The 24,702-nt window shown below is 45.8% G+C and overlaps 1 protein-coding gene across 1 annotated transcript in view; it reads left to right on the plus strand.

The window, feature by feature from the left end:
• The window catches only part of KCND1 (potassium voltage-gated channel subfamily D member 1), a 150,110-nt gene extending 125,610 nt beyond the window's left edge, over positions 1-24,500 (plus strand). Inside the window, exon 7 of the mRNA XM_040324270.1 lies at positions 23,594-24,500. Coding sequence (XP_040180204.1) covers positions 23,594-23,795 — 202 coding nt within the window. The 3' untranslated portion in view covers positions 23,796-24,500. The remainder of the gene's footprint in view (positions 1-23,593) is intronic.
• The last annotated feature ends 202 nt before the right edge of the window (positions 24,501-24,702 follow it).

Here is a 24,702-nt window from a genome sequence, read left to right on the forward strand (position 1 = left end):
CGTGGAATAGCGACAAACTTTTACCCTTTAAAATCTCCATAGGGCAGGTGAGGGAGGAGTCTAGAGATGGCGCGGTCAGGGTGGAGGAGCGGCTAGACGGGATGCCTTCTCTCCGGCCCCGCTCCGAATCGATGCTGACACGAACGTGAGCTGGATCCCCCGCTCCCTCCGCTGACTGGGGAGTCCCCCCCCCTCCTCCTCCCCACCGGATTGTAGCCCTCGGCCGGCTGGCCGAAGCGGACGTGCACGGGTCTCCCTAGATCACTGACCTGACAAGCGGGCTGCCACGTGGGTTGGGCGGCTTCTCCGGCTTCCCTAATTCCCCTGGCTGGCTGGCGGTGCGGCGGCGCTGCGTTGGGGCAGGCGGTGCTGCGTCTCCCTGGTCTCCTTGGTCTGCCTGGTCTGCCCGGTTCCCTGGTCCCCTGGAGCGGGCGGGCGGGTGGAGGAGCTGCGGAAGTGTGCCGCGCGGCTCCGGGAGGGGGTCCCGGGGGGGGGGGGGCGTCACGCAGCCCTGTGGCTCCACAGTTTGCAGCTCGGCGAAGTGGAGTACTGGCCCCATCACCAGAGCCAAAGCCAAAACCATAATAATAGGAACAGAAGGTAACCTGGAACACACTGCAGCAGCCCGTAAGATTCTCTTAGTAAAACAATTATTGGACTGGTGAGTACATCTTATGAGCATACTCCATCCATCCATCAAAGTGGAGAGTACAAATGTCCTTTAAAAAAAATATGAACTAAGAAAAAGAAATATAAAAGAAAAATACAAATGGGATACCTCTTTCAGAGGAGACTGACAAATGGACGGGACTGACATGAAAGCATGAAATAATGTGTTATAAGTGATATGAGCTCAACACTGTCATTTCAAATGTCTGTAAAGATGTCGGTAACTTTATAGTCCCTCCGGTTGCTTACTCTTGATGGGACACTGCTCTCTGTGGAGAATGATAAAAGTCTGGGACTGTGATGATAGCTTGGAATAAGGTGACATGAGAGCCATGAGTACAGCACAGCTTTTTCTCTTTTTTTTCTTTTTTTTCTCTTTCTTTTTTTTTTTTTTTTTTTTTTTTTTTTTGTTCCTGTAAGGAGGTCGGTAACCTCATAGTTTCTCCTGTGGCCCCCTCTTGATACTTTCTTGCGTCTTATGGGGATCAATAAGTGAACAAGAGACACGGAATTTTACACGGAATTTTTTGCACAATATTTGTTAGTTGGACACTGGAGTCGGATAGAAAAGGGGGGTCAGTATACTAGGAGAAGATCCCTAAGATATACGGGCACCGGAGACGGGGATGAGAGGGGAGTATACACCTATCACAAGTGCAAACGGATTTCCCTCGGAACCGCTCTAAAGTGACGTAGTCACAATTTAGGGGCAAGGATGACCACAAGGGGAAAAATTGTGAAAGGCGGGGCAACCCCAAAGATACCCCGTTTAAGTCAAAGCCCAGGCCCGATGTGTAAATTTGTGACCCAAGCGATAAACGGCGACAACCAGCACATAGAAAAACCATCGATTGGCAGAGCAGGCCAAGCAGAAAAGGAGAAGAAAAAAGATAAGAAAAAAGGGCCAGCTAATATCTTGGCGGACTCAGAAACATGTTCAGAATCACTCCTAGAGAGCAGAACAGATCAAGATAGGGAAACAGACAAAGAAATAGATCTAGAACAGAGAAATAAGGAAGAAACGCAGGATATGACACTTTTGCCAACAAAAAGGGAGATGGAAGGCATGTTCGCTGCGTTAGAAAGATCACTCAAAACGCAAATGGAAAAAATGGAGAAAAACATGGGGCATATATTGGAAAGAGTGGAAGAAGTGGAGAAAAAAGTTGACCATAATGTAATCTCATTTAAAAAACTAGAGGATGAAATAAAAGCATTAAAAATCAACCAACGAGAACAGGCGTATAAATTAGAAGATCAAGAGAACAGAGATAGAAGAAAGAATATAAGAATACGCGGTGTTCCAGAAACGACACAAGCCGAGGACCTCCCAGAAATAATAAGAAAAATCTGCAATCCAATTTTAGAGAGAGAAACAACTTCCCCACTCAGAATAGAACGAGCACACAGAATAAGACGTCCTAGGGAGAGAGCACAGGATTACCCAAGGGACATTATTGTGCGTTTTGAAAGCTGGGAAGAGAAAAACCAGCTATGGAGAAAACTTAGAGGGAAGTCGCCGTTAGGATACGATCAACATAATATTCAAATTTATCAAGATTTGTCACAAGAGACGTTAAAACGAAGAAGAAGTTTAAAACCATTGCTAGGTGTCCTGCAGGAGCATAATATTCAGTATAATTGGGGATTTCCAGCGTGCCTAATAGGCAGAAAAAATGGTGTTTCGGCAAGACTGAGGTTTTTGGAGGAAATACCAGAATTTTGTCATAGTTTAGACATCCCAATACCAAGAAATTATTAGCGTTGATCGGCCGGGGAGGAGGGGAATTGTGGGAGGGGGGGCTGTGGGGGGGGGGGGGGAAACGGGGAGGGTCAGCATGGTAAGCTATCGGAGTCGGACCGGGGAGAAGGGAGACCCAGAGAGTGCTTCTTCACCAGTTCCCTAGTATAGGGGGACAGGAGACCGGGCTAAAATAGAACTCCACCTCAGCCTGAGGAGCAAAAGAGCGCCAGGAGCGCCAAATAGAAAAAGCTCTAAAAATGACCAGAAGGTCAGGGATCGAACGGGGGGGGGGAGGGGAGGAGAAAGCCCCAAAAGAAGAACAAGGGGGCAAGGTACAATTGGAAGGGAGGGGAGGGAGGGATAAGGGAGGGGGGGGAGGAGATCGGGAGGGAAGGGAGAGGGGAAGACTAGAGAGGGGGGGAAAGGGATTCAGATCTGTGTGTCATGCAGTAGGAAAGAACATATATACCCAAGACAGAGGGAAAAAAAAAAAAAAAATATATGACAAACATAAAGTTCTTAACATATAATGTAAGAGGTCTCAGTTGCCCCGAAAAAAGACATATGGTACTAAGAGAAGTTGAAAGGTATTCCGCTGAAATAGTTTTCCTCCAAGAGACACACATAACGTTGGACTCTAATGTCAGATTGTATTCTCGGGCAGTCCCTAGTTGGTACTATGGGGACTCCCCAAAGAAGAGAGCAAAAGGGGTCGCCATAGGAATAGGGAAGAATATCTCCTTTACAGTGGAAGATAGGAAAGTAGACCCGGAAGGTCGTTATTTGTTTCTAAAAGGAGTACTCCAAGGGAAAAAATACACGCTAGCAAATATTTACTGCCCAAACAGCCAACCGCATAAATATCTGAGGGGGATTTTGAACGCCTTAATGGACTTTAAATTAGGACATGTAATACTAGCAGGAGATTTCAATCTCTCAATGGACTATGAACTGGATAGTACATCCGGGGCTCAGAGGCGAAATATTAAACAGCTTAGAATATTAAGAAAAAAAATGCATAGCTACTGTTTAATAGATCCCTGGAGGATTACATATCCAAATAAAAGAGACTACACTTACTATTCCTCCGTGCACGGAACATACTCAAGATTGGACTATATATTGGTAGACCATGAGTTATTGGAAGAGGTAGTGGATACTTCGATAGGGGTATCTACAATCTCAGATCACGCTCCTGTAATAGCGGAAATTAGATTCAAAGAAATAGAGCAAAGAAAAGGATCATGGAACCTGAATGAAGAACTTATAGAGGATATAGAGGTAAACAACATAGTGAGAACGGAATTGGATCAATATTTCACCCTTAATAACACACCTGGAGTAAGGGTAGCTACCGTTTGGGAGGCCCATAAGGCATACATCAGAGGGAAATTAATCTCAATAGGAGCAGGGAAAAAAAAGATAAGGAAATTAAACATGAAAAAATTAACAACTGAGCTATTTGAACTGGAGCAAATACATAAAGAACGAGGAGAAAATGAAATATATCATGAAATTATTGTAAAGAGGACCCAGCTTAGAGATCTGATGAAGGTTGAAACAAGAGACATATTCAAAAATGTTAGAAAGGAGAGATATAAATGGGGGAACAAACCAGGGAAACATCTAGCCAAAATATCCAGGGAAAAAAAAAAAAAAAACTACATCGAAAAAATAAAGAATCAAGACGGCCTTATGAAATATAAGACGTCTGAAATAGCGGAATCCTTTCGGACTTTTTATAGCTCACTATATTCAATAAGAACTAAGGAAACACAAGAGCAAGAAAAGATGAGAAAAAGGAAAATCAGGGAATACCTAGAAGAAGCGAAATTACCTCAAATTTCTCAAAATGACATTGAATCCCTAGAGGCCCCAATAACTCAAGAAGAGGTTCATAGAGCCTTCAGGGAAACCCCGTGCGGGAAAAGTCCAGGCCCCGATGGCTTGCCGATCAAATATTATAAAACATTTAGCGAACTCCTGGTTCCAGAGATATGTAACTATTTTAACAAAATAGGAGAGGAAGAAGAAATAAGAAAAGAATCTCTTTTGGCAAATATTTCTATTATCCCTAAAACGGGAAAAGATGGAACGTTGTGTTCCTCCTATCGTCCAATAGCACTGTTAAACGCAGACCTGAAAGTATACGCGAAAATATTAGCAACCAGGATAAAAAGTTTAATGCCGCAATTAATAAACTCAGATCAGGCGGGCTTTGTAGCAGGCAGAGAAGGAAGAGACAATAGTATAAGGACCCTGTTACTGCTACAACAAGACCCAAAAAAGAAACCCCCAGCCGTACTCATGTCTTTAGATGCCGAAAAAGCATTTGACAGAGTCGACTGGGGGTTTATGATGGAAACTTTACAAAAAATAGGCATGGGCCCAAGGTTCATGAAATGGGTAAAGAACCTGTACAGCCACCCGACGGCAAGGGTGAAGGTCAATGGGAGTATGTCATCTGTGTTCAACATGGAAAACGGAACCAGACAGGGGTGCCCGCTCTCACCTCTCCTATATGTAATAGCCTTGGAACCGTTGTTAGCAAAAATCCGGGAAAACCCGGGGATAGGAGGGGTGAGAGTGGGAGATGAAGAACACAAGGTGGCGGCGTATGCGGATGACATACTCCTATATCTGACCAAACCTAGAGTATCTCTTCCTAATGTTATAAAGGAAATAAAAAGATATGGAGAACTTTCAAATTTTAAAATAAACCCGATAAAAACGGTAATCTTGAATCTGGGGATAGAAAAAAAAGAAGCAGAAGAACTACAGAAAGAGTATCCTTTTACATGGGAAAAAGAAGCTATAACGTACTTGGGTATAAAAATTACACCTAAACTTGAAAAACTCTACTCGGCCAACTTTGTCCCCTTAATCAATGACATTAACCATGACCTGAAAAACCTAGCAAAAAAACATATCTCCTGGATAGGCAAGATTAATGCGTTTAAGATGATGATTTTACCAAAGATAACATACAAACTTCAAATGCTCCCAATAAAAATACCGCAAAGCTTCTTTAAAGTAATTAAAACAGTAATTTTGAAATATCTATGGGCAGGTAAAAAGGCTAGATTAAGCTATTCATTGTTGAGCTTGAAAAAAAAAGGAGGGGGGTTGGGGCTCCCCGATATAAAAAGATATTATTATGCTGTAAACTTAGCTAGGTTGGTAGAATGGACAAACGCACATACACAAAAAAAATGGGTACGTATGGAAGAAATATTAAGTGGGACACTATTAAATAGAAATGTATGGATACCACCGAAAATGAGGGAATTTAGCACGAACACACACAACATAACAAGGAACGTATTTAGGATATGGGACACAATATTGAGACGGGAAAAATGGGAGTATAACTCTCCATTAATCCCATTAGCAGGCACAAATTTTTTTCCACCAGGTAACGGAACACGTTTTGGAAAACACTTAGGGGAGAAAAAATTAAAAGATATTGTTACACGGGGAAAAATTAAACTTAGACAAGAGATAAAAATAGGGGAAGGGGAACAAAGCATGAGTGAATGGGAGTATATGCAGTTAAAACATTTTGTGAGCACACTACCACAACCAATTAGGGAAGACAAGACACTATATCCAATAGAAAAAATATGCAGCATGGACAAGCCCCTGATACACGGTATATCAAAGGTATACGGGATACTAACAGAACTCGAGACCCAGGAAGCATTGCCCTTTTTAGAAAAATGGGAAAGCGACATTGGTAAAAAAATTGATAAAACACAAATGATAGGTGCAGTATATAACCATGCCGCGGACATTACCACCATAGAAGCAAATTATAAATGTATGGTACGATGGCACATGACCCCATCAAGAATGAATAAGATCCACCCTAGAAATTCAGAGTTATGTTGGAGAAACTGTAAACAAAAAGGAACAACGCTACATATATGGTGGGACTGCCCGAGAATACAGGAATACTGGAAAGAAATCTTGAAATATATCGCAGAAATAACAGGAGAGACGATTCTATGTAGCCCGCTGACCTGTTTGTTTCACGGAACTGAAAAAACAAAAAAACAATATGGAACAACTCTGGTCCCAGTGTTGTTAAACGCAGCTAAGGCTCTGATCCCCAAAAATTGGCTACACCCAAAGAGGCCATCAATTAAAGAGTGGATAGAAAGGGTGGAATATATAGAAGAGATGGAGTATCTTGCCTGCAGAGAGTTAGGAGAAGAGGACAGAAACAGGATGGTTTGGGAAAAGTGGAAAGTGTTCAAATCCACAGAAAAGTTCGTCCAGGGGACGACAGAAGCAGAAAGATGAAAAACCATAAAGAAGATTGCATGGCACACAGATCCGGGGGGGGGGGAAAAAAAAAAAGAAAAAAAAAAAAAAAAAAAGATAAAATTGCAGGAATCCACAGGTAATGGTTAACCAACCAAACATTATCCGTGGATTACAAAAACAAAAAACCGCGCCACAAATATTAAAACACTCTTGAAAAAAAAAAAAAAAAGAAAAAAAAAAAAAAAAAAAATCTCCATAGGCGAAATCTACAGGTTGCCAGTTTTGAGTTACAGAGGAGGTCTAGGACTAGAATTATTGCTCTCGCTCTAACTATCGCGGCCATACCTCACATGTGTGGTTTGAATACCGTTTACATATGCGGGCGCTACTCACGTATGTGTTCGCTTCTGCGCGCAAGTTCGTCGGGACGGGGCGCGTTTTCTGGCTCCTAACTTTTTTAGCTGGCTCCTAGATTCCAAGCAAATTTGTCAAACCCTGGCCTACCCCTCTCCTCTTCCCCGTAACATAGGGGAAGGTGTTAAGTAGTCCAAAGAGATAGCCTGAACTAATACAAGCTAGACAGCAGGCAGTGTCTCAGTACACAACATTTCTGGCAGGATCAATATTTTTTGCACCTATACTGACATAACAAAACATGGTCAGTTGTACTGTATTACTAACCAAAGGGAAACAAATAAGAGAAGTTCATCAGATACACTTTAAGCATCATTTGTAACTTACATTTCTTAACACATCCTATTGGCCTTAATGTATTAAAGGTTCTTTAATGGACATAATTATATAAGAAAACATTCTGTATATAAGACATGGGAAATCAAAGCCATTCAGCTTTACATCATGTGCAAGAGAAGTCTGTTTAATACATAATTCATGCATTCAACCAGCACAGGAGAGGCTGCAAATGATAGTATTAATAAATACTGTACTTGGTGTCTTACAGGAAATTTATAGCTTAAATAGGTGCATAAATAATATATACAGGTTCCTCTCATGTAAAGGAACAGTCTGTATTATTCACGAATCGAAAGCTAAAATATTCCATTTAGAAGAAGAAGGTAAATGAGCGGGAAATTCTGTTACCAGTGTTTAGTCTGTTGGTGAAAGTTTTGGACAAGTCCCACGTTTTATTTTCTGATACAGTTGGGTGAAGTCAGGAATAGGGATGAGCTCCGGTGTGCAGTGGTGGTGCGTGTACAGAGGGCGCTGGAGCGCCGCCCCCTCTGGATCCCGCACACGCCACTGATCACAATAGACATAGATTCATGCAATGCATTGCATGAATCTATGTATTGCCGCCGAATATTCAGATGGCCGGCAGGGCCGGACTGGGCATAAAAACCAGCCCTGGAAATTCTTTCATAGCAGCCCCAGTGGCGTAGCGGGGGTTGTCAGCACCCAAGGCAAGTAATTTGCACCCCTAACCCGCGGACATTTAGCACGCCGAGTCCCTTCCACTCGTACAGTATTAAACCCCCTATGCCCTGTACACACGATCGGTTCATCCAATGAAAACGGTCTGATGGATTTTTCATCAGATATCCGATGAAGCTGAAGCTCATCAGTCGTGCCTACACACCATCAGTTAAAAAAACGATTGTGTCAGAACGCGGTGACGTAAAACACTACGACGTGCTGAAAAAAAAATTAAGTTCAATGCTTCCGAACATGCGTCGACTTGATTCTGAGCATGCGTGGATTTTTAACTGATGGACGTGCCCACAGACGATCGTTTTTTTCTATCGGTTAGTTAACCATCAGGTAATTTTAAAACAAAGCTCCTAGTTTTTTAACCGATGGATAAAAAACTGATGGGGGCCACACACGATCGGTTAGTCTGATGAAAACGGTCCATCAGACCGTTTTAATCAGACAAACCGATCGTGTGTACGTGGCATTAGGATGTACCACTCTTTCTCTTTGTTCTCCTTTCTTTAACTTTTATCTCTCTCTATCCTAATGTCTTGTCCCCACCCCCTATCTATCGCTCTTTATCCATCTTTCATGTTCTTTCTCACTCGTTTTCTTTCTTTATCCCCCTCTTTTAATTCCTTCTCTTACTCCTTGTTTTTTTCCTCTCTCAACTCTATATCTAAACACACACACACACGCACAGTGTATGTATTTACACCTATATGTATATTACACTCAATAAATGATTGTCTTATGGGGGAGGATGGATTTCAATGTAAAATGTGCCATGGCCATGGCACCCACCATAAAGCATCCTCATTCTGTACTGGGGGCTCTAATATAATTCTGCTGTGGCAGATGAGGAAGTGTGTACAGTGTGTGTGTATCATGTGTGTACCCTCTCCTGCAGGGATTGCAGACATTACAGGAGATGGTCAGAGACTGCAGATATATATTACAGGAGATGGTCAGAGACTGCAGATATATATTACAGGAGATGGTCAGAGACTGCAGATATATATTACAGGAGATGGTCAGAGACTGCAGATATATATTACAGGAGATGGTCAGAGACTGCAGATATATATTACAGGAGATGGTCAGAGACTGCAGATATATATTACAGGAGATGGTCAGAGACTGCAGATATATATTACAGGAGATGGTCAGAGACTGCAGATATATATTACAGGAGATGGTCAGAGACTGCAGATATATATTACAGGAGATGGTCAGAGACTGCAGATATATATTACAGGAGATGGTCAGAGACTGCAGATATATATTACAGGAGATGGTCAGAGACTGCAGATATATATTACAGGAGATGGTCAGAGACTGCAGATATATATTACAGGAGATGGTCAGAGACTGTAGTTACAGGACAGGAGATGGTCAGAGACTGCAGATTATAGTACAGGAGAATGTCAGAGATTGCAGACATGGTACAGGGGACGGTTAAGGATTGCAGACATGATTGATTCAGGAGATGGTCAGAGGCTGCATTTAAAGATGAACTCAATGTACAGGTATATAGTATTGCAGGGTTGCTCCACTCTATTTAAACTATCTCTGCAGGATCAAGGCAGTCTTTATCCTTTGAAAGTACAACCAAGTGACAGAAGAAATAATCACATCCAATTTCTAAAATACAAATTTTCTTGCAAAAACTGAACTGCTCAGGATTAGTGGAGGACAGTAACCAGTTAATTGGTCTGTTAAGCTTTTAGCCTCATCCAGCAGTAAAGCCTCCAACAAAAACAAACTCCTATCAAACAATCTGTGCAGCACACACAGAGCTCTGCCTAAATAGCTGATTATAGGCTGAAATGGTTAAATGTGTCCCTGGTCTCATAGAACACTGCTGCAGAGTCTTCCAGAGATCTTATCAGTGTGATCAGACAATGTGCAGGTCAGGTTATAGGCAGAAACAGGGAGACAAGAGGTGTGTGTGTGGGGGAGGCTGATGTTACTGTTCAGATTTGTGTGTCCTGAGGCTGCAGAACATGGATTGTTGTCATCCTACCTTTCCTTTCCTGCATCTCCCTCCTAGCGTGCCCCATTCAGCCTCACTCCAACACTTACAATCAAATGTGAGTGGGGGAAGAGCTACACTGCCTGCTGATTGGCTGTGGATGGACCGGAGGAGGAGCAGGTCCTCCCTTGAACTCCTTTATGCAGCGCTATTGGCTGTGGGTTCCCTACTAGAGAAATGACTGGCCAGTGGCCAGAGAACACCCAGTAAGTGTTCCCTCCTGCATTATCCTCCTCCACACCACAGCACAGACCTGACAGTGCCTGCCGCACGATAGTCACGTGCTCCTCCAGCCCTCCGCTCTGCTGCTGGAATTTATTTCCTCATCCAGCCCCGAGTCCTGTTCACAGCAGCCAGCCTACCGGGATATTTCCCGCTGTCCCGCTAGGCCAGTCCGGCCCTGATGGCCGGCCCCCATCTGAATAACGGTGGCTGTGGAAGTGCCTATCAGAGCCAGCGGGAGAAGACATCGAGGGATGGTAGTAGCATGGCTGACTCCAAAAAGGAAAGTGCCAGGCGGGGGCGGCATTTTACAGGTCACAGTGGCAGCCAGCATTTTACTGGGCACAGTGGTGACAATTTCTGGGCACAGTGGTGACAATTTCTGGGCACAGTGGCTGCGTTTGGCCCGGCACAGTGGTGACAATTGCTGGGCACAGTGGCGACAATTGCTGGGCACAGTGGCGACAATTGCTGGGCACAGTGGCGACAATTGCTGGGCACAGTGGCTGCGTTTGATGGCATGGCACAGTGGTGACAATTGATGGCATGGCATGGTGGTGACAATTGATGGGCACAGTGGTGACAATTGATGGGCACAGTGGCGACAATTGATGGGCACAGTGGCGACAATTGATGGGCACAGTGGCGACAATTGATGGGCACAGAGGCGACAATTGATGGGCACAGTGGCTGCGTTTGATGGCATGGCACAGTGGTGACAATTGATGGGCACAGTGGCGACAATTGATGGGCACAGTGGCGACAATTGATGGGCACAGTGGTGACAATTGATGGGCACAGAGGCGACAATTGATGGGCACAGTGGCTGCGTTTGATGGCATGGCACAGTGGTGACAATTGATGGCACAGTGGCTGCGTTTGATGGCATGGCACAGTGGTGACAATTGCTGGGCACAGTGGTGACAATTGCTGGGCACAGTGGCGACAATTGCTGGGCACAGTGGCGACAATTGCTGGGCACAGTGGCTGCGTTTGATGGCATGGCATAGTGGTGACAATTGATGGGCACAGTGGTGACAATTGATGGGCACAGTGGTGACAATTGATGGGCACAGTGGCTGCGTTTGATGGCATGGCACAGTGGCTGCATTTGATAGGCACAGTGGTTGCAATTGATGGGCACAGTGGGGCTGCAATTGTTATTTTTTTCATTTGTTTGCGCCCCCCCAAAAATTTTTGAGCACCAGCCGCCACTGCCGGCGTGTTCGCACACTGCACATGCCGCCAGGAAGTCGGCATGGTGCTGCGCTAATCACGGGCAGGGGGACATTTCCTGGTGCGTGGCTGCAGAGATCAGGACAATGTCTCACTGCCTGTGATTAGCGCAGAGCAGTGCCGACTTCCTGGCGGGCTTTGCACGTGCAGTGTGCGAACACGCTGGAGCTCATCCCTAGTCAGGAACACCCAAGGTCCCCTGGATCCATCACACATTTGTTGCTGACCTTCACACATTTTATCCCACTGGATCACTCACACTAATTATCAGCTGAGAAATGTGAAGACAAATACCTCATGCACACTGGGCGTAATAAAATGCCGCTTTTAACCGTTTGCTGATCATTTACGGCGGCAAGGCGGCTCTGCTGCGTAGGATCACGTACCCATTACATGATCTCCTGTACTTCCTCGTCTGTGGCACGCACGCATATGCGCCGCTGGCGGCCAGCTCTAGCTGCGATTAGACACATCGGCAGCCGATAAGCAGGTCCGGAGGACTCAATGTCCGCCTGGACCCGCCGATCGTTTGGGACACAAGCAGAATGTAAACAAGGCAGATTGCCGTTCTGTCAGTAGAAAAGGTATTGATCCTGTTTTCCCGCAAAGCAGGAACATGGATCAATGCCTTTTCCTAGTAAAAGCACCTCCCCACAGTAACCAAGCACTGGCTAGGTACACAGTCCCTGATGTTTACCCCTTCCCAGCCAGTGTCACTGGTAGGGATGAGCTCCGGCATGTTCGCACAGTCCACGTGCAGAGCCCGCCAGAAAGTCTGCACGGCGCTGCGCTAATCACAGGCAGGGAGACATTGTCCCCATGCTCCGCTGCAGAGATCGAGAAATGTCTCCCTGCCTGTGGCTAGCGCAGTGCCGTGCAGACATCCTGGCGGGCTCTGCACGTGGACTGTGCGAACACGCCGGAGCTCATATCCCTAGTCACTGGTACAGTGCATTTTTATTTATTCTTTAGCACTGATCGCTGTATTGGTGTCACTGGTTCCTAAAAAAGTGTCAGTGTTTGCTGCAATGTTGCAGTCCCAGTATAAGTCGATGATCGCCGCAATTACTAGTAAAAAGAAAAAACGTAAATATATCCACAAATTTATAGACGCTATTACGCAAACAAATCAATATACGTTCAGGCCCCTTTCACACTGGGGCGGGAGGTGCGGTGGCGGTAAAGCGCCGCTATTTTTAGCGGCGCTTTACCGTTGGAAGCGCGGCAGTATTCGCCCGATAGTGGTGCGGTTTTACCCCCCCGCTAGCTGCCGAAAAAGGGTTAATACTGTCCGCAATCTGCCTATGCAGAGGCACATTGCCGGCGGTATAGCCGCGATTTCCCATTGCTTTCAATGGGAAGGAGCGGTGGAGGACGGTAAACACACCGCTCCAAAGATGCGTCTAGCAGGAATTTTGGAGCCGCCCTTCTAGCGCACCGCTCCAGCGTGAAAGCCCTTGGGGCTTTCGCAATGGAAAAACAGCAGCCACTGTTTCAGGTCGGTTTGCAGGCGCTATTTTTAGCGCAATAGCGCCTGCAAACCGCCCCAGTGTGAAAAGGGGTCTTATTGGGATTTTTTTACCCAAAAAATAAAAATAAAGTAGCAGAATACATATTGACCTAAATTGATAAAGACATTTTTTTTTTTTTTTTTAGGAAAAAAATAAAAGCCAGAAGTTATTAAATACCACCAAATTAAATCTCTATTTGTGTGAAGAAAATGATAAAAATGTTACATTGTTACAGATTAGCATGACCGCACAATTGTCATTCAAAGAGTGACAGCACTGAAAGCTAAAAAATGGCCTGGGCAGGAAGGGGGTGAAAGTGCCCAGTATTGAGGTGGTTAAAGGATAGGTTCACCTTTTTGGGCAGAATTTCACTTTTCATAATAAATAGAAGCGTTTTTCCAATGCCATTCCTGAGCCATCCCTCCCAATGTGCTTTTCTCTCACTTACCTCATTCACATGATAGTTAGAATCTTGTCAGTCTTTGAATGGATTTTTAGATGACATCACTTCCTGTAGCTTGTATCAGCATTCACTTCCTGTTAGGTCATCTCCCAGAGGTCATCACTTCCTTGTTGCATCACAGAAGAGGGCACGATAAGGGTGTGTTCACCACTCTACCACACCTTCCTCATTACAATACCACCTTCCACCCACTTCCTATACAATCTGATTGTACAATCTCCCATCAGCTATGCCAGTGGTCATCAACCCTGTCCTCAGGGCCCACTAACAGGCCAGGTTTTATGTATTACCTTGGGGAGATGCAGACTAGAATTCTGCAATCACTAGAGCAGCAAATGATATCACCTGTGATGTATTTCAGTTATCTTGCAAACCTGGCCTGTTAGTGGGCCCTGAGGACAGGGTTGATGACCACTGAGCTATGCCTACCTCCCAACATTTTTAGATAGGAATAAGGGACACCTACTAGCAAACATATGTAGGCATAGAACACACCCATGCCACACCCCCTTAAAGAAGAAGTAACCAAAAAAAAGGTTAAAGGGAAGTTCCAGACATTTTTTATGTTTATTAAATGTCAGCAGCTACAAAAAGTAAAGCTGCTGGCTTTTAATAAACATACACTTATCTGTTCCACGGTCCAGCGCCACCCGGAGCTTTGCTCGCCCCCCTCCCCTTCTCCGCTGGCGCCTCCATTGTAACTGCGGGTACCCGGCCGTGACAGCTTTCGGGTTCACGGCCGGGCACTCACTGCGCATGCGCGAACGGCGCAGCGCTCCCTGAGTGGACAGGCTATCGCCTGGGACCTGTCACATGTCCCAGGTGATCGCCTACAGGGAGGGGCCACCTAAAGGCGATATGACGTATCGCCTTAGCGGTCCCTGACACGTTTTTTTGAACTACTGTTTTCAGGGTAATGCGGCGTCATGCAAGATGTGATGTTTCGGGGTTTCACAACTCTGCGCAACACATCAGGCATCATACCGCAGAATGGGTTGAATGAATGTAATTTAATTGTATGCTTGCAACTGTATTGATATGTAGTGTATTTATGCGCTGCGTCGCAGTACAGAGAATGTACCCTGTCAAAAGTATTTGATTTTTGTATATTTGCTTTGCAAAATAAACTTAAATATTGCCTTAGCGGTCCCTGAGCGGAAGGAGGAAGTGGGACAGGATGTCCCACTCCCCCCAAAAAATGACATGCCCAATGTGGCATGTAAGGGGGCGAGGAGTGGATTAAGCGGAAGTTCCACTTTTGAGTGGAACTCCACTTTAATTAAATCCACTTGTGCTTGTTTTTACCACTACTATTCCTTTATATTGGCTTTTAAAATTTACAAATGCAGCAATTTAGAAATTGGATGAATGGTTTAGCACTGGGAAACACTTTTTGAAAGATAAGTAATGCATTTTATATACAACTATATAGATCAGACCAAAATGAGGGACAACTGAGGAGGAAAGAGGGACATTGCTCCAAATCAGATACAGTCCCTCGAAATCGGGGACAGTTGGGAGCTATGGCTATATAGTGCAAGGGCCTGCTTGATTTCCTACATATTTAATGGATTGTTCAGGTTTGTCCTCTACAGAGGCGGATCCAGAGTCTAGTCTCGGGAGGGGCACTACTAGAAAATCATTTTTTGGGGGGCAATTTATCAGGGAAATGGCTGGTGTTAGCGCTTCAATGATCACGGCACCATGGTTGTTTTGGTGTCAGGATGATTGAAATGCATTATTTCTATTATTACATTGTAATATAAAATGAAATGGTTCAACTCACCATAATGTAGAATCAGTGGGAGCCCCGAGTGTGTCACTTGCCACGTCACCTGCCACCAGATGCAGCTTATCACTTGCCACATCACCTGCCACATGTCGCGGATTGTCACTTGCCACGTCACCTGCCACACGTTGCAGATTGTCACATCACCTGCCACAAGTTGCAGAATGTCACTTGCCTGCCACCAGATGCAGATTGTCACTTGCCACGTCGCCTGCCACATGTTTCGGATTGTCACTTGCCACGTCACCTGCCACAAGTTTCGGATTGTCACTTCTCACGTCACCTGCCACATATTGCAGATTGTCACTTGCCGTGCCACCTGCCAAAAGTTGCGGAATGTCACTTGCCTGACACCAGATGCAGATTGTCACTTGCCACGTCACCTGCCTCATGTTGCAGATTGTCACTTGCCGTGCCACCTGCCAAAAGTTGCGGAATGTCACTTGCCTGACACCAGATGCAGATTGTCACTTGCCACGTCACCTGCCACAAGTTGTGGAATGTCACTTGCCTGACACCAGATGCAGATTGTCACTTGCCACGTCACCTGCCACAAGTTGTGGAATGTCACTTGCCTGCCACCAGATGCAGATTGTCACTTGCCTCGTCACCTGCCACAAGTTGCGGATTGTCACTTGTCACGTCACCTGCCACATGTTGCAGATTGTCACTTGCCATGCCACCTGCCACAAGTTGCGGAAAGTCACTTGCCTGCCACCAGATGCAGATTGTCACTTGCCACGTCACCTGCCACATGTTGCAGATTGTCACTTGCCACGCCACCTGCCACGAGTTGTGGATTGTCACTTGCCAGGTCACCTGCCACAAGTTGCAGAATGTCACTTGCCTGCCACCAGATGCAGATTTTCACTTGCCACCTCACCTGCCACACCTTGCGGATTGTCACTTGCTAAGGTGGTGTTTTGCTTGTCAGTGTCAGGCAGCAGAGAGATGATGTAATCTCTCTGCTGCCTCCAGTGAGGGTGGAAGTTACTGCAGGGATGCAAGGTGGGCGCAGGGCAGTGAGAGATGATGTCATCCCTCAGCTCCCCCCCCAGCCGCCGGCTTGTTGATTGGCCAGCTGCCCTCACACCCACAGAGCCGACCAGCTGACCTCCCACTCTCTGACTCTCACTCGCCACAGAGCCACCCGCTCAGACTCTCCGGTGCCCGCAAATTCCGCAACTACCGCCCACTCAGACTCTCCAGCGCCCGCGAATTCTGCAACTACCACCCGCTCAGACTCCCTAGCGCCCGCGAATTCCGCAACTACCACACGCTCAGACTCTCCAACGCCCAAGAATTCCGCAACTACTGCCGCTCAGACTCTTCGGTGCCCGCGAATTCCGCAACTAACACAAATTTCTCGGGGGTGGCAATTGCCCCTGGTCCTCTATTCCATAGTTCTGGTAAATTTAAAGGAAATTGTACATAGATTGTACAATCAGATTGCATAGTGTATGGCATCTTTATACAAGTACATAAGAGGGAGTGGATGGAGACACTTAGTTATGAGGCCTCATTCAGATCTCCACCTAACAAAAATTCACATTCCCGCGTGTGTTTTGGAGTGTTTTCACTCGTCACGCATTGGGCAGCCCTACACACAACAATCGCCCCAGAGAAGCTCCAGAATTTTTTTTTGAGTGACGCATGGTGCGTAACTGAAGTTTTCAGTGTGTTTGCCAGACTTGGGGGGCCTTTAACATGTGATGACAACACAAACATGATGCACATTTGCAGCATTTATGAAACGCATGGCAAAGCGCACATTTTCTGTGTGTCTGAATTTGGAAACACAGATGTGAATGGAGCCTCATTATTGTTCTGTAAACGCACCAATTTCACTTTAAGGGCCCTTTCACACGGGGCGGATCAGTGATGCTCCGTTGACCCCAGCTGAGCCGGTGTAGTGTCACATTCCGCTCCCTATCACAGATTGCTCCGGAAGTGACGTTTTGTCGCCGCCATCTTGCTACACCCCACACTCCTGCACAGTAATGACAGAGTGAGAAGTGAGCAAGCGGACATCTTGTTACACACACCAGAGTTTTAGGCCCCTTTCACATTGAGGAGTTTTTCAGGCGGTAAAGCGCTAAAAATAGCGCTGCTATCCCGCCTGAAAAACTCCTTCACTGCAGACTCAATGTGAAAGCCCGAGGGCTTTCACACTGAGGCGATGCGCTGGGGGGAGACAAAAAAATCTCCTGTCAGCAGCATCTTTGGAGCGGTGAGAGGAGCATGTATACCGCTCCTTCACCGCTCCTTCCCATTGAAAACAATGGGAACCGCGGTGAGAGGAGCATGTATACCGCTCCTTTACCGCTCCTTCCCATTGAAAACAATGGGAACCGCGGCAATACCGCCCGCAATGCGCCTCTATAGAGGCGCATTGCGGGCGGTATTAACTCTTTATCGGCCGCTAGCGGGGGTTAATACCGCACCGCTAGCGGCTGATACCCGCAGCAATTCCGGCGGTATAGCCCCGCTATTTTTAGCGGCGTTATACCGCCACCGCAGCTCCCGCCCCAGTCTGAAAGGGGCCTTAGATTTCACAGTTATTTTCAACACAAAACGGAGCTTATGTGCTTAAATACAGGATTTGGAAATCCGACTGACTGTTTAAATGTTACATTTTAAAAGCAGCAGCAAACCTGCTGACCTTCCATGGTTGCTAATGTGATAGAACACCTCTGATTTTCAAATTTAAAGCGGATGTCCGCTGAAAAAAAAATATTACAAGCCAGCAGTTACAAATACTGCAGCTGCTGACTTTTAATATTAGGACACATACCTGTCCTGGAGTCAAGCGCCGTCCACAGCAGAGGACGAGCGGTCGTTCGTCACTCTGCTGCCCCCCGCCATCCTCGGTGAGGGAACCAGGAAGTGAAGCGCTCCGGCTTCACTGCCCGGTTCCCTACGGCGCATGCGCGAGTCACGCTACGCCTGCCGATTGGCTCCCGCTGTGTACTGTGACGTCATGCCCGCAGTCTGCCCGAGACTGTTTGGCCAGAAGTGGGTGCAAATACCTGTCTTTAGACAGGTATCTGCACCCCCCTCCCCCCTGAAAGGTGTCAAATGTGACACCGGAGGGGGGGAGGGTTCTGATCAACGGGAGTTCCACTTTAGAGTGGAGCTCCGCTTTAACATGTAAACAGTCCGTCGGATTTCAAAATCCTGGGGTAGATCCACAAAAGAATTACGCTGGCGTATCTATTGATACGCCGCGGAATTTTACATTTCCTGCGTCGTATCTTTGTTTTGTATCCACTGCATCTGGGATCGATCCGACAGGCGTACGTCTTAGTACGCCGTCTGATCGTAGATGCATTTTTCCGCCGGCCGCTAGGTGGTGTTTCCGTCGAAATCCGCGTTTAGTATGCAAATTAGCTAGTTACGGCGATCCACGAACGTACGTCCGGCCGGCGCATTTTTTTAGGACGTTTGCGTTCGGCTTTTTCCGGCGTATAGTTACCCCTGCTATTATGAGGCGTACTCAATGTTAAGTATGGCCGTCGTTCCCGCCTTTGAATTTTGAATTTTTTACGTCGTTTGCGTAAGTCGTTCACGAATTGGGATTTGCGTAGAATGACGTCACCGTCTTAAGCATTGGCTTGTTCCGGTTTAATTTCGAGCATGCGCACTGGGATACCCCCACGGACGGCACGACGTATTTACATAAAACACGCCCCCATCACATCGTTTTGAATTGCGCGCCCATACGCCGCCAAAGATACACTACGCCGCCGTAACTTACGGCGCAAATTCTTTGAGGATTAAAAAAAAAAAAGTAAGTTACGGCGGCGTAGTGTATCTTAGATACGCTACGCCTGGCTGTAATATGCGCCGCTGTACGTGGATCTGCCCCCCTGTATTTAAGCACATAAGCTCCGTGAACTGTGAAATCTAAAACTCCGATGGGTGTAACAAGATGTCCGTTTGCACCCTTCTCACTCAATCATTACTGTGCAGGAGTGTGGGGTGTAGCAAGATGGCGTCGACGGAACGTCACTTCCGTAGCAATCTGTGATTGGGAGCGAAATGTGACAAGACACCAGCGGATGACAGGGCGGTCCCCGCACACTGTGCAGAGACCGCCCTGTCTTTTCTCTACGCTCTCCTCTATGGGGGGATCCGATCTTATCCGCAGACCGATGGAAAAATAGGGGCCCAGATTCAGTAAGCAATTGCGCCTGCGTAACCATAGGTTACGCAGCGCAATTGCTGACTTGCGCCGGCGTAACGAGTTCTCCTGATTCAGAGAACTCGTTACGCCGACTGCAGCCTAAAATCTGCGTGGCATAAGGCTCTTATGCCACGCAGATTTTAGGCTGCATTCTTGCGTTGACCGCTAGGGGGCGATTCACAATGTTGCGCGGGCCCTGCGTACGCAAGGTACGGAGTTTCCGTACGGCATCTTTAGCGTAAGGCTGCCCCTTCTAATAGTAGGGGCAGCCAATGCTAAAGTATAGCCGCCGTTCCCGCGACATGAAATTTGAATTTCATGTCGTTTGCGTAAGTGATTCGTGAATGGCGCTGGACGCCATTCACGTTCACTTTGAAGCAAATGACGTCCTTGCGACGTCATTTGCCGCAATGCACGTCGGGAAAGTTTCCAGACGGAGCATGCGCTCTACGCTCGGCGCGGGAGCGCGCCTAATTTAAATGATTCGGCGGGATCATTTACATTGCGCGCGCTTACGCCGGGCAATTTTGCCGGCACGCCCTCGCAATTTACGGAGCTACTGCTCCGTGAATCGAGGGCAGCGCAAAATATTTGCGTGGGCGCAGGGCAAAATCGTTGCCCTGCGCCTCCTCAAATATAGCGCAGATCTCTTTGAATCTGGGCCACGGTTTTCCTCCGTCTGCAGAATCGGAGGATTGCGGAACCGGGCGAGATCGAGTGTCAGCGGATGTTCATAGGGATCATTGTATGTCCCTTTTTCATCCGTACACATACGGTCACCCTCCAAAATAAAACAAAAACGTTTTTGCATTTAGTTTTACTTTAAGGATTGACAAAAAATGATTGGAAAAGATTTGCCAGATCAGAGTAGGCAAACATAAATTCTGTTGGATGTGAACAGTGGTAGAAAATCCAGTAAAACCTTGGTTTGAGAGTAACTTGGTTTGAGAGCGTTTTGCAAGATGTTTTAATCAACTGTGATTTGATATACAAGCGATGTCTTGATATAAAAGTAGCGTCATATCACAACTGAGTATAAAAAAGAAGAGAGGAGCCTCTAAGTGTAGCAATATGGTTACATTTAATGAAGGTACAATATTTAGCAACTTATTGCTACACTTAGAGGTGCCTCTCTTCTCTTTTATACCCTGTAAAAAAAATGCTTTGATATAAAAGTGCTTTGGATTACAAGCATGTTTCTGGAACTAATTATGCTTGGAGGGGATTGTGACTTGGAGCATGCAACCAAGGGAGGAGACTGGTAACATTTGCCTCTTTAGAAATAGACCCACGACCTACGTAAACCAGTTCATTGCTGATGTGGTCTTGTAAAACGTACTCACAGTGCCACCATGTGGCTAAAGTTAGGAAGAATGGCTGCACAAATAATTAAATACTGTCCATGATACTTTTTTTATTTTATTTTTTGTTAGGACAAGTTTTCGGGGTGTACTCCCTTATTCAAAGTCCAAGCAGTAATAATACACAAATTTTAGCTGCATGTTAATAACACAATCTTTGAGAAGAGAAAAAAAAACACAGACATTCATAGCAATGGTAATTAAACTTGGATATTTAGTGGGATAAGACAGGGTGAGGGCTATAGACTGGGGAGAGGGTAATGCCACGTACACACGACCGTTTTTCATGACGAGAAAAATGCAATTTTTTTAATTGGTCGCTAAAAACTATCGTGTGTAGGCTCCAGAGCATTTTTCTCGACGCGAAAAATGGGCATTAAAAATTTAGAACCTGCTCTATTTTTTCCTGTAGTTTTCCACGTTGTCGTGTGAAAGGGGCCTAAGACCTTAGGCTTTGAACAACAAATATCATGGAACCTCTATGAGATATTCTTCAAACTATAAGGGATTTAACTTATGTTGTAAACTCCAGGTACTCTCTCCATTATCAAAACACATTGCAGTCATTTATAGACATGTGCATTCGTTTTCATCCGAATGCTTTTTCGTCCGAATTTCTGGTATTTTCATCATCATTTTAACAAACGAAAACGAACCCGCAGAATCCGAAAGATCCAACATAAAAAAATGCTTTATTTTCGTTTTCGTTGCTACAACAGTTCGATATAGATAGAAGATTCGACATGACGCTGACAATAGCAATCTGTGTCTATCGAATCTGCGGTCGAATGTGCCTAACCTTAACTCTATTAGTGCAAGATTATTCTACATAGAGAGGAAAGATTTGACATTATAGAAACAGTGTTGGGGTAAACCAATTGACATGAACAATGAGGATTCGACGAAGCAGTGAAAAACATACAAACGTTGAATCTGTCATTGAAGGCTTATGGTGTCTGCCAAAAGTTCTAAGAAGAGTCGACAAGCAGCTAAACTGTACGACGCCGCAATTGTTAATTTCCGGTCAAATAATCGGCCCATAGGCTATAGAAGAATTAGAATGTTGGTTGACTAGTAATAATAATTTATAAATAAAATTATTACTAGTGTAATACAGTGGCGGCTGGTGCTCAAAATTTTGGGGGGGGGGCGCAAAGGAAAAAAAAATTGCAGTCTCACTGTGCCCAAACGCAGCCACTGTTCCATGCCATCAAACGCAGCCACTGTGCCATCAATTTGCACCACTGTGCCATGCCATCAAATGCAGCCACTGTGCCATCAATTCGCACCACTGTGCCATGCCATTAAACGCAGTCACTGTGCCATGCCATCAAATGCAGTCACTGTGCCATCAATTCGCACCACTGTGCCATGCCATTAAACGCAGTCACTGTGCCATCCATTGTCACCACTGTGCCATGCCATTAAACGCAGCCACTGTGCCATCCATTGTCGCCACTGTGCCATGCCATTAAACGCAGCCACTGTGCCATCCATTGTCACCACTGTGCCAAGCCATTAAACACAGCCACTGTGCCATCCATTGTCACCACTGTGCCATGCCATTAAACGCAGCCACTGTGCCATCCATTGTCACCACTGTGCCATGCCATTAAACGCAGCCACTGTGCCATCCATTGTCACCACTGTGCCAAGCCATTAAACGCAGCCACTGTGCCATCCATTGTCACCACTGTGCCATGCCATTAAACGCAGCCACTGTGCCATCCATTGTCACCACTGTGCCCTTTAATGCTCGCCTGCTGTGCCAATGGTCGCCGCTGTGCCAATTGTCCCCACTGTGCCCTGTAAATTGCTTTCGACCCCCCCCCCCCCCCCGCCCGGCACTTACCTTTACTGGAGTCAGGCATCCACATCCCACGATGTCTTCTCCCGCCCTCGATGACTGACAGGCGTCTCAGCCAGTCAGGTTACCGGTAGCCAGAACCGGCCAACCTGATTGGCTGAGACGCCTGTCATCTTATCCAAGGGGCGTACAGTCTGTGCGCTCTGAGAATAAGCTTCCGGGACCCGAGGGCTGTATTGGGAAAGCCTATCAGAGCTGTTGGCTTTGATAGACATTTCTGTACAGCCAACCAGCTGGCGTTATTCAGATGGCCGGACATGAGCGCCGACCATCTGAATAACAGCGGCGATAATAACATAGATTCGTGCAATGCATGAATCTATGTTATTTCAGTGGCGGTGAGAGCCAGGGGGGGCGGCGCTCCAGCGCCCTCTATGGACGAACCGCCACTGGTGTAATACAACATTAGAATTCTTCTATAGCTTGTAGGCGGAACATTTGACCGGAAATGTACGATTGCGGTCGTACAGTTTAGCTGCTCCGTCGAATCTTCTTAGAACATTCGACAGACACCATAAGCCTTCAATGACAGATTTGGCCTTAATTAATTAGAATTTTCGGACGAATGCATTTTTTAACGAAAGAGAAATAAATAAAACGAATAAAAAAAAAAAAGTATGCATACACTTGAAAACGTGCCTAGTAGTCAGCACATTACGACCAACATGCTGTAAGTGAACTTACTGACAACAATAAGTTCATCTAAATAAGTGTCTAGCTGCATTGCATTGTATTTTGCACTCTTTGTAGTTTTGTTCAGACATCTAACGTTGCTTTATTTTTGTATCTTTTTATACTCTGCCTGCATAGCCGTTCCAGCCTCAACGCCAAACCCCACGGGAATATGAAGCTTAATTGTGAAACGTCTGATCTGACAGCTGCCATCATCAGCATCCCCACTCCCCCTGCCAACACACCGGATGAGCCATTAACACCCAGTCCTGGCATCCTGAGGAATTCCAGTGTTACTGCCAGATACTACCAGGAGACTGTCAGGATTTCCAGCTTGTAGGGTCTGGTATTCTCCTGGAACTAGTGATGTATCAAACACACTGTGACACCACACTCATACTGACACCTCACAGTCCCAATATACCAGACAATCAACTCATCTCCATGTGGCAAGCTGAAGGAGACACAAATGACACCTCAGTATTCAAGCGTAATACAATGTCGCCAACACACAGATGCTGCTGCACAATAGTGACATTGTACAAGATCATGACGTATGTTGAAACAAACCTTGCATATATTCGCTACATGCTTATACATCAGCCCGAATCGCACAACTTAAATCTCCTCATTTTGTAAACACAGATTTACACCCCTTACAAGCACCTTAATGGACCACTGAAGGCTGTGCTTCAAAAAGAGCCATAGAGGGGTTAGTCTTAATGAAACTTAATGGGGGGTATTAAAAAGCACATTAGAAACATACCTAGGCACTTCATTATTCATTTCATCTTCGCAAATAGGGGTACAGCCATGACTATGAAGAATGCTAGAGACAGTCCAAATTACAAAGTAACTTGTTCACTGGGTACATCATTTCAATAGGAACCAGCGACGTTGGTGTGGCACAGATTGGGTGCAGCTGTCAAAAACCAGGTAATAAATGATGGAATATAATATTTGGCCAAAGAACTTAAAGTGGAATTAAACCCTCCTATCGTTTTTAGCCAAGGAAGCGGCCATCTTGACCTCTGTTTAATCTGTAACTGCCATAATGCTGTACATGTGACCTGTTATGAAACCAGCCATTGGACGGTTTGACAGTTTGGTTGAGAGCACAAGCAAATATGACAGCTAGCATTTGCGGCATGCCGGGAATGTTAACTGTTTTTTGCAACTATCAAATTGAAGGGTTTACTTCCACTTTAAATGATGATTAGGTGTTATCTAGGATTTGACTACTGATT

The sequence above is a fragment of the Rana temporaria genome, chromosome 9 (genome assembly GCF_905171775.1).
Source record: "Rana temporaria chromosome 9, aRanTem1.1, whole genome shotgun sequence".
NCBI lineage: Eukaryota > Metazoa > Chordata > Amphibia > Anura > Ranidae > Rana > Rana temporaria.